General features: G+C 36.1%; 1 protein-coding gene across 4 annotated transcripts in view; it reads right to left on the bottom strand.

Moving 5' to 3' along the window:
* Positions 1–933: 933 nt before the first annotated feature.
* Scn2a (sodium channel, voltage gated, type II alpha subunit) overlaps positions 934–11,679 on the bottom strand; it is a 124,123-nt gene continuing 113,377 nt past the window's right edge. For all 4 annotated transcript variants that reach the window (XM_005393296.2, XM_005393297.1, XM_005393295.2 and 1 more), the window contains 2 exons: positions 6,529–6,799; positions 934–4,602 (listed from right to left, as the gene is read on the bottom strand). In XM_005393296.2, the coding sequence (XP_005393353.1) occupies positions 3,407–4,602; positions 6,529–6,799 (1,467 nt within the window). In that variant the 3' untranslated portion in view covers positions 934–3,406. The remainder of the gene's footprint in view (positions 4,603–6,528; positions 6,800–11,679) is intronic.

Raw genomic sequence — 11,679 nt, forward strand, 5'->3', positions numbered from 1 at the left:
TGGCTCAAATTAATGTTTCTTATGCAACAGGGCACATAGAATTCACCCAGGACCTGTTTATAAATTCATAGAGTTTACATTCCCATACTCAAATCATCCTGCATACATTAGAGTTAGGATGCCATATTGTGCATGTGTAATATGAAAAGTTTCCTAAACCATTCTTACACACCCTTCTTTTCTACCAAACACAATCTCCAAAAAGAACCTTCAATATAAGTAGATTAATGTTACTTCCTCACACCAAAAATACTCCAAAACATATTGACATTCTCATTCTGTACATAATGAGATAACACAGTGAAGTTCTTCAGGGAACAGGTGCATTTGCTGTATAATTTCTTTTTCCACTGAGCATGGAGACTTTAATTCATTAACATCATGCTAAATGTTGTGTGTGTCAAGACTTCAGCATCAGTGGCAGATGAGCCTTATAAATACTGGATCCTTAGGTCTTACCTCCAGATATATGAATTTAGTTGAACTTTTCCACATACACGCAAGGCATTAGACAAGAAAACTTCTTAATTCCAATATCCAATCAGAGTTGAGAGTGTTCATAGCTAAATGGGAAAAGCAATGCTGATTGGTAAATTCTCTTTACATGTCATGAAGAATTCAGATATAAGCTTTCATAAAATTTTTGTCAGGGGAATCACATGAAATAAATATAAAGACAATATACTGTGTAGACTTTATTAGAGTGACTAAAAATTATTAGGGGCCTAAATCCACAGAGCCATTCTTTCTAGAGTAGAAGAGATAAAACATTTATGAATAGAAGAAACAGATTATCAATACTGAAAAATGCTGGTAGCCCAAGAAAAGAATGGAAGAGTGTATATAAAAGCAGGTCAGGAATATATAAGCAAAAATGTTAATAGAAAAACAAAGCAAAACAATACATAGATGGCAGGAGAAAAGATACACAACTTAAAATGTTAGTCAATTCTTTATTAATTTTTGTAACTTTCCACTACTCTACCTGATTCCATATCTTGGTTTTTGGCCAATATTAAAACTAGATGTCCAATACACTCTTCTGAATTAATTTCCATTCCATGACAAAATTTAAAGATGAATTATTATATCTAATGTGTATTCTTTACATTTATCTTTTGATAGATCATTTTTACATGATAGGAATTTACCCTTAAATGGCATTTCAGATAGAAACAAAGACAGAACAGTTAAGTACGGAAACAAAAGCGAAACCTTTATTCTTTTGGCTTGATTGTAATGTGGTTTACCGTTCTTTATGGTAATAGCATTTTCCTGCATGCATTTCACCAACACACTACAAGTCAACAGCTTTAGTATAAAGAATCTACATTTAATGTTGCTTGTGAAACACAAAATGTTTTGCTGTAACTGGTAATATAATTTCACTACCTGGTTTTGTGAAACAAAAACAAAATAAAAAGCTTGGATCCCATATCACATCTGATACAGCCCTAGAGCCATAAGGATCAGTAAGATTAGATCTATCTGTGTAAACAAACGTTGGAGAAGACTGATGATTACTGAATTAAAAAGACTAAGTGGAAATAGCTGATTCAGGCAATGCTAAAAATATCAGTGGGTCTTTCCTTAAGCCTCTTTCCATGGTAAGGCATGACTAGTTGAAAGCAATAAACATTAGACTTAGTCTGAGAATTCTTTCCCATTGAAATGTGTGCAAGTTCACAGTACCAATACAAAAGCAGAACCCTACACTGTATCTTAGTCCTTGATCCTTATTTTGTGAAGTGCATTAATTCAAAAGTGCTGGGAACAGAAATGAACAATAGTGACTGTGACATCAACCTGAAGATACTTTTAATTTCTTATTTTATATACAAAAGACTGAAAAATAAAATAAAATGAACTTTTTTTACAGTATTTATATTTTCTTAGAAAACTCTAACCATATATTTTCAACAGATCTAAGCAGCTTGCGACATGTCAGGTTTTTACCATAGAGTGTTCAGTTAGGGTTGGAAGAAGAAAACGCAAGAAGCTCTTCGTTGATTGCTGCAACCTATTGCTCAAGGATATGAAGGATGAGGTCTTGATAGAACAATTTGCTTCACTTCACCACTGACATATGGCTTCCCATATTAGACTTCTGAACAGTGGAAGGAAAAGGATACAGCAGCATCCGCAAGATCAACATGCAGCAGTGACAGCTTCAAACTATAATGGAACCAATTACGTCATATTACCTGTTGAAAGCTTGCAAACTATACTTACTGTGGTACATATTTGATGCAATAAATACTGTGCTTAACTCATCATTTTTATTTGCTCAAACATGCACCACTGGGTAAAATTACTATTTACAAAGCAGACTTTTATATGTTTCAATTGACATATAGTATGTCAATCTTACCAAGAGCAGAAGATGGCTAAACAATACTGCAGGAAAAAGCAGAATCAACTATAAAGTGGTAGTGGGGATGCTTTTTGGTCAATTCAGTTTTCTTAGAAAGGACTGACAGGATATTTTTATTTTATGCCAAAGGACACTTATCAAAAATGTTTTAGTCATGCTGCCAGGACTGTGAATGACTATGTAATGGTATGTGTGAATCTCTGTGTGCACATGTGTGTATACATATATATGTATATACACGTACATATACATATATACATATATACATATACATATAATGGATTATGTAAAAATAAAAGAACTCTGTAATGCTTGTGATTCTATGGAACATTTACAGGCACATTAACATTTTTCTGGATGAAACACCTTAAAAATATGAATAGCTATTTAAGCACCTCAAAAATCTAAAAACATCCTGAAACAAGAAGTAAACTCTTTCCTTTTGTGATGTGTTTTTTTTTTATGCACGAATGAGAATTGCAGCATGCCTTCATTTAAAATATATCCAGTTATACAATAGAGTAATGCAGAATTCCCTCCCTTTAATCCCTCTCCCCAAACATAAACCCATTTACAAAAATAGTCACATATAATAGTAAACAACCTGTGAATTAAAAAAAAAAGATGATAAATTCACAGCACACATTTTGTAAAAATATGGCAGATGTGGCAGTTACAACATAAACAGCGGTGACAGTTACTATTGTCAAGTGTCACATAATTTACATAAAAATTTTACTTCCCTCCCCCTGTCAATTGCTTCCCATAGTCTGAGTAGCCATTACTCTCTGCTCTTCAGCAGTGTCAGCTGGTTGTGAAGATAGAAACCTCCCGGTGCTATTTCTCTGATTTACTGAGTTCCAGTTTGCTGAACGGAGGCCCCTGTCTTGTTATAGGCACTGACCTTAAGTATACATTTGTGAAAACAGTCAGTTTGGCGTAGACCTCCTGCGAGATTGCCCTTGACACAAGCACGTCACCATCACAGGCTGTAAACAATTGATCACAAAATGGGTTATTCTTTGTTTATTTTTACTTTTTACTTTCCCTGATATCTTTCCCTTTGTCTTCCTTTTCTGATTTGTCTTTCTCAAATTTCTCTTTTTCTGGTTTGGTCACACTGTCGTAGGAAGGTGGAGAGGTGGTGGAAGGTGTCACGTCGGTTTTCTCTGGAGTTGAATTCTCATTTAGTTTATCAATGAGGATATCTTCTTTGATAGGAGTTCCGTCGCCTTCTTTGCCTTTGTCTTTCTTATATATAGATGAAACCTTTTTAACTTTCTGTTTCAGAAGGTAGCGTCTGTAAGCTCTCTGGATAACAATAGCAGACACCTCCTCCTGTTTGCGTTTCAAAGTGGTTGTGATTGGCTCGTAGGAGACTTTGGAGGGGTTCGATGCCATGAATCTCTCTTCCATCTGTATTCGCAGGGCATCCATCTCTCCGCTCTCACCCAAAACCCGCTTTGTAAAGGCGAATAAGATGTCCAGGCAGTGGATCCGGTCTCCACTGACCATGGGCAGGTCCATGGCAATGAGCTGCACTTTGTTTGGTTTTGCTATGAGGAGAGGGGGATCCAGGGCATCTGCAAAATCGGAGAGCTTGGCAAACTCTATGAACTGAGTTGCATCAGGGTCAAACTTCTCCCAAACCTCATAGAACATCTCAAAGTCATCCTCGCTCAGGGGCTCTGCACTTTCTTCAGTGGCAACGCTGAAGTTCTCAAGGATGACAGCGATGTACATGTTCACCACCACCAGAAAGGAAATGATGATGTAACTGACAAAAAAGAAAATCCCAACAGATGGGTTCCCACAGTCACCCTTCACTGAGCTTCCAGGGTGATCTTTCTCAGGGTCACAATCTGGAGGTCCACTATTGAGAATAGGTGCGAGCAGTCCATCCCAGCCAGCAGAGGTGGTGATTTGGAACAGGCAGATCATGCTGTTGCCAAAGGTCTCAAAGTTGAACATGTCATCAATTCCGACTTCCCTCTTAACATAGGCAAAGTTGGACATTCCAAAGATGGCGTAGATGAACATGACCAGGAAGAGCAGGAGGCCGATGTTAAACAAGGCGGGAAGGGACATCATCAAAGCAAAGAGCAGTGTGCGGATCCCCTTTGCTCCTTTGATCAGACGAAGGATTCTGCCAATCCTGGCAAGACGGATCACTCGGAACAGGGTAGGGGACACAAAGTACTTTTCTATCAGCTCGGCGAGAAACATTCCTATAGAAAATCACCATCGACAAAAAGAATGTTAAGAAAAGCAGTGAACAAAAATGCATACTACAAGTACTATCTGATTTTACAAGTGAGCACATAACAATTAGGTACACCCTTATCAATACTAATCATCTGTACTATTTGCTCAGTAACATGAAACTGGTATGTTTGGTGTTACAATATTTCAATATTTACATTAAAAAAGAAATTAGTGCTTATTTTCTCCATTTAAAAAGCATGTATCAAGAAAAAACTCAACTACTAAAGGTCTATAAATGTCACAAAGTGTATGGTAGCCCAGTACAGAAATGAGGTTATACTTCCAAAATACTAGTATTATTTGCATAAGACCTAAATGATAAAAGAAGTGGTTTTTCATTAATATGAGAGGCATTATCTTTCTGAGATTGTAGTGATTTTATTTATTTTTTTGGTAGCAAGCAGCATTGTATATGGGAAAAAATAAAAGTTGGGTGCAGACACAGTTTTAGCCAAATTCTGGCTCCTGTTTTCATGCATGACTAAATGATAAAGCCAACTTCTTGCTAAACAACTCTTACTGAGGGTTTTCTTCATGCTCACCACAGTGTTAACTACCTTTATTTACATAATTGCTTCAGTCCTCAGATAAGTACTTCACGGAAAGATTTCTGGGAAAACAGGAATTGAGAAGCTGGCATAAAGTGCTCAGGGGTCACAGAACTGACAAAAAGTGGAAATACAGAAGCCCAGGTCAGATGTACATGTATCTCAGATATCATCTCTGTTATGGTTTGTGTCTGTGTGTCCCCCCAAAGCCTCATACGGTCATGGGGCAGGCTTTTAGAGTTTGATTGATATGTGTATGAGAGCCACATCACCCTGGGGTGGATAATTTGCATATGCAAGGGAGAGGAAGAGGCTGCTTGCTTCCATTCCTCCCCTTTGTGCTTGTTGCTTTTGCTGTGTTCTGCTGCCATGAGCTATAGCCCTCTGCCATGTGCCACTCTGCCTTGTAACCTGCCAAGTATGGGCTGAAACCTCCACAAACTGTAAGTGAAATAAACCTTTCCTTCCTTAATTTTGGGCATCAGGTATTTTGCCCCAGCAACGAGAGAAAAGTAACCAAGACAATCTCTTTAAAAAAAAAAAAAAGAAAACAACTTTATGATTTTTCAACTGATACAGAAAATCATAAAAATGTATATTTTTGTGGGGTGCCCTGTAACTTCTCAATATATGTATAAATTATGTAATATTTCAATCAGATTAAACATTTATCTCTTTATACATTTAGTTTTTGGTGAAAACATTCAAAACCCTTTCTTCTAGCTTTTTAAAATATGCAGTTCATTAGTCACCCTACTAAGGTGACTGTGAAGGCTCACACCAGAACTTCTCACTCCTGTCTAGTTGTGACTTGGTATCCACTGATCAACTTCCTCTTCCCTCTTCTACACATTCTCCATCATTCTGATAACTAGCAATCCACTCTCAAATTCTATGAAATCAAATTTTATATTCCCTGCCTCTTAAGGACAATATTACCACCTCATAGCACTGTTGAGAGGAAGACATGTAGCAACGAATCATCACTGTGTTCTATTCCATTACAAGGTAAGAGAGTATGATATAATGATATAAAGGCAACTCAGAATTATTATAGGTTTGGTTTTAGATAACCACAATAAAGCAAATAAAGCAATAAATAAGTGACATGAATTATTTGATTTTCCAGTGCATATACCAATGTATGTTTATACTATATTGTTTGTACTATATAGTTTATTAAGTGTACAGTAGCATTATGTCTAATATTATACATGTTCTTTAATTAAAATATTTTTTGCTAAAACTGCTATCATTTGAGCAGTTGGGAACATGGTACCAATGGACTTGCTTGATGCAGGGCAGATACAAACCTTCGAGTTGTAAAAAATGCATTCTTACCTACAATGGAGAGAATGACCACAACAAAATCAAAAATGTTCCATCCGATGGTAAAATAGTAGTAACGAAGGGAGATCAGTTTCAGCACACATTCTCCAGTGAACAGAACAATGAACACCAGGTTAATCCAGTACAGGATGTTTGTCATCTCTTGACTTTGATCATCAGTTTCCACCATCATAGTGACCATGTTGAGGCAGATGAGGATCATGATGCTGATATCGAAGACTTGTTTGGTTACAAAATCGAAGACCATTCCTTGGAATTTGTTCTGAAACAAACAGCATGGAAAAGTTTACTTAGAAACTTAAGAAATTCTAATCCAAATTATCTGATTTTTAAATAGCATTATGAAAATAAGTCTTTATAAGATCATACCATAGTTGTTCTATATCTGGTATATAATGTTGTACATTGAAATATCCAACTCTTTTCAAATGTATTTGTAAACGATTCACCATATAGATTTTATAAACTGACTGTATGTAATGAAGCACCTACTATGTTCTCATTCCCTTAAGTATCATCATGTAAGTGATAGACAATCAGTAAATATTTTATTATAAATATTTTTTATTTAATGCTATGGACAGTGGGTATTAAAATTACCTTTAAAGATCCAATAAACAAATACTTCTGTAACAATTCCTCTTGCTTTTGTAGTTTCTGCCATAGCATATAAAATTTCACTATAATGTTTATTACATTTTAAATTTATAATTAAGAAAAAGATTGTTAATGGAAAAACCACTTTATTTGCATTAAATTCTGCATTTGTGCATTGTATCGTACCAAGGTTAATTTCCTAGTTTTGATAACTTATCTATTGCTGTATGAAGTCTTCCCTTCAGACAGAGAAATCTGTGAAAAATTATGCAGGGTGATTTTAAGAAGAAATTATCTTTAAAAAAGTTATAGTTCACAATTCAGAAAGCTGACTTGCTTTAGTCAATTTGGACTTTATTTTTAAGTATTCAGTGGTTTTATGTCTTGTTTATGAAATCAAGTCCTCAGCTTGGGAACTAGATGTGATTGTTGGGTTCCCTTTTGTTTCATTTGTCTATATCTGTTTTTGTATTTCAGACGCTCTGGGACTTGACTTAACTTTTGGGTCTGTTTTTCTCTACTTTCCCAACTAGAACTAAGGATGCTCTGATATGGATAGCTTGCTTTTCCAGATCATGACAGCTTTGGTCTGAATTCTCCATACTATTGCTCTTCCACGTGTGAAAGAACTTCCATTATTTCCAACTGAAATTCTTGGACATTGTTATGGTTGATACATTGTGTCAACTTGGGGAGTCTAGAGGTTTGGCTAAGTGACTCAGCAGGAAGCCAGGGTGCTTACTTTGTATACATCCTGAGCCTGTGGAAGAGGAGGGCATGGAGATTATGTGAGAGCTACACGCCCCTTAGGTGGGGGTAGCCTGTTTACAATGTAAGGGAGGGAAAGAGGCTGCTTGCCGCCATTCCTCCCTTTTGCTCTGGCTGTTTGCTGTTCAGTTGCCATTCCCCCCTTACTCTTGTTGCTTTGTTATCTTCTGCCTCGGAGCCAGCCAAGTATGGACTGAAACCTCCACAAACTGTAAGGTAAATAAATCTTTCCTTCCTTAATTTTGAATGCTGGGTATTTTGTCTCAGCAATGAGAGAAAAGTAACCAAGACAGAATTCAAACAGCACTTGTTCTATTGTAGTTTGCTCTTTTTGCTAAATATATATTTTACCTACTGGACTGGATTTCTATTGCTTTAGCTGATTTTGTCCTTCCAGGTCATCCTTCCTCCTAATGTGTCCAATTCCATTTCCAGTGGTCACTTCTTAGTTCTTATTTACTGTCATTTAGTTTTGCAAGTCCTGTGTGTTCCTTTTATGTCTACTACTCTTAGTAAAATATGTAGATTCTGCCATATCATTTTACTTTGTCTATCTGTGCCCTGTCTAAAATAAATCCCACCCTTTCTCTGCCTGGTGAATTATAAATGCAGTTTTATGTTTTAAGCGCTCAGTGTTCTCAGAAAACTTTGTTCTTTCACCTGTCATAAAATTTAGGAAATTGTATTGCAAATGGCTTGCCCTTAAATGTTTGATTTCAGTTGTCTCTCTCTTCCACATGTTTGGAAGCTCCTCTAGGACAAAGCAGGGTCACTTTATTTTTTCTCACAGATACATCCCATAGACCAGTCACGGCAAACCTTTCAGAGCTTTCCATGATACAGCAGCCTGCTCTCACACACATGCCATTGGTTTGCCACCACTGCCCTAGGGTATAGTAATTTTACACTATCTTAAAAGCAGAAATTGGTCATAAATTTTATGTCAACATGATCAGTAAAAAGCTTCTTGGATTCCTTTGCCATGTAGTTTTTGAATGGAGTACAATTTCAGTCCTGACTCACTATCTGCTACCCTCACTTTAAATCCCACAGTGTAGGATATGCTGGAAGAATCTGCATCAGCCTGATGGCCTTGCTTACCACAGAAAATATTCTCTAGCTTCATCCTGGCCCTGAACAATTGTTAGGAATCTTCTGCCCAGCATTTACTCCCATGATAAGTCCAAACTTCTCAGACATTTCCCACTCTTTTATCCCCTATACCCATTTCTTCTCCTGAAACATCAAAGTTAATCAGTACCTACTGTACTCTCATATCCATTTCATATTATCTTGATTTCATATTCCTTTTATGCATTATTCGCAATTCATTATAGGACTCAGTCTCCTTTGCTCTTAAAATCTAGCCTAGATGATTACCTTCTGGAGCTGTGTCTTGTGCAATTTTGTTTCATATGTATCCTCTCTTTTTAAAAATGTCTTGCTGTCCAGAACTCCCTTTACCCTGCTTTCAACCTAATCTCTCAATCTTAAGAGATCCTTGTTTCCATCATTTCTCTCCCAATTCTTCTTGCTTCTCATTGCCAAATTCTGCAAACTAATACCTCCAAATTTCTCAATACTTGTGTTCCTTCTCTATATCCTGCACCACACTGAGTTAGGATAGAAAAGATTAACATAGGTAGAAAGGAGACAAGGAAAGTAATAATTTTAAAATTATACTTTTCAGAAAAACTGCAGCTATAGAACATTAAAATTAGTTAAGGTTACAATGCCTTTATCCTTTCCAGTAAACTCATTCCAAAAAAAATTCCTAAAGATCTTAAAAAACAATAAACCTGGAAATTGAGCCTATGGTTTTCATCGGTAAAACTTCACTTCCTCCTATGGACCTCTGTCCTGGAGAAGGCAGCACTATTGAGTATACAGCATGTCTCAATTCCAGACACATTCAGATGGTTTACATGATAGCAGAGCTCACCAAGGGAGTAAACTGACACTAAGAATACACACCCCACATAATACATCTTGAGGACACCCTCATGACCACATAAAAATCCCCAACCCAGGCAGCACTGCCCCTCGCTCTCAAGCACCCCACATGATTCTCTGAGTGTATACTTCTCGCTACCTAATAAACCTCTTTAAGCTTCTTAGTAATGTATCTTGCAAATTCTTTTTTCTGTGACTGAAGTTTACAATCTGACAACATATGTTGATAAGGTGAGCTCAGTTTCCCATATTCTCTTTGAGGACCATTCTCTGACCCTGTGTAGTGACATTTTTTATCAAGTCAGGCAAAAAATAAACTGAAGAAGCTAGAGCTTGCTGTAAGAATTAATCTTGTATTTTGTTTTTTTTTGTTTGTTTGTTTGTTTTGTTTTGTTTTTTTTTTTTTGGTTTTTCTCCGGTACCGGGAACCGAACTCACGACCTTGCGCTTGGCAGGCAGGCGCTTTTGCCGCTGAGCTAAATCCCCAGCCCCTAATCTTGTATTTTGGATGTCACTGGTCTATTTACTGTAAGTATGGTTTTTTTTGTTGTTGTTTCTAGCAAAGTGGCACTAGCTGAATTATACCATAGTGGATGTCAGCCAGATATATTTGTCCCTAATCTGAAAATATCTATTCACAAAACTGGTTTTTACCTTTTATTATTAGAGGAATTTTAGAAGCCTGACATAAATCAAGCCTTGCATATTGCCACATCTGGGTATTAGTTTTGTCAAGAGAAAATTTTTTTCTTATGGCCCTTTTAATGAAAAGTTTTACTTATAGGGCACTGAGAGACAATAGATCTGATAGGAAGTTTAAAACTATAACAGTCGTTTTGTAAAATTTTGAAGCTTTATGTAGTCATTTCTTTGTACAGGGCATACCCACCATGGTGACATAGATGTGCTAGCAGAAGACAACATTCTACAAATCTAGCATGTATCTTTATTAATGATTATGCTGTTATTATGCTTAACTACGTATATTGAATTCATTTTTCTTAAGACAAGTTTCTTCAGACTCATGTGATAGTCTAGACTTATTTAACTCAGAAAATCTTGTATCTACTCCTCACTACTTCAGAGGCATCACTATTCATCACTGAAATATTTATTTGCAAGACTTTGTCCTTTATTTGTCATTCACTCACATTATACTATTTTTTTAAAGACAAAGTTCAAATTGTTCATTCTATATATCTTGTTTAATATAGCTATACACTTCCTTTGAGCTACTACCAGATTTACAAACTGAACACTTGATTATGGCTAGTTTTATGTTGTCACCAGTGGATTTTTGGGGAATACTAGATTGCTTTAAATATGTGTGCCTCAGGGAAGAAAGACAATGTCTGAGCTATTTTTTCAGAAGTGCTGAAAAAATCTTATGGACTCTCCTAACAATTCCCTGTAGCAGTCAAACAAAAGCAACAGTCAATGGCAAATAAGCAATTGAAAGAGCCATAAAATGTCATAAAAAGTATAATATTGCCCCATTTAAGGGAAAGGTAGTAGGATAAAATATGAAGATTGGCTATTTTTTTTAACAGAAAAATCCCTTTGTGAATCTGTTTCATTAACAATTCCATTCAATTTGCAGAGTTGGGCTGAAAATGGGGTTTATCTGAGATATGCTAATTATACCAATCAGTTCTCACTCCAGTCAGAGAATATTCACCATTTCCTATATATAGGAAAAATAAATATATATGTTTACTTTTACATTATATGAATCCCCTTAATGGCATTAATTGTATGTGATACAACTGCAATTTAAGGCAAAAGTTTTACCTGCATAGGTTTTATAAGCTTATATATAAATAA

Source organism: Chinchilla lanigera, unplaced genomic scaffold (assembly GCF_000276665.1).
Source record: "Chinchilla lanigera isolate Chin_1 unplaced genomic scaffold, ChiLan1.0 scaffold00048, whole genome shotgun sequence".
NCBI classification, from domain to species: domain Eukaryota; kingdom Metazoa; phylum Chordata; class Mammalia; order Rodentia; family Chinchillidae; genus Chinchilla; species Chinchilla lanigera.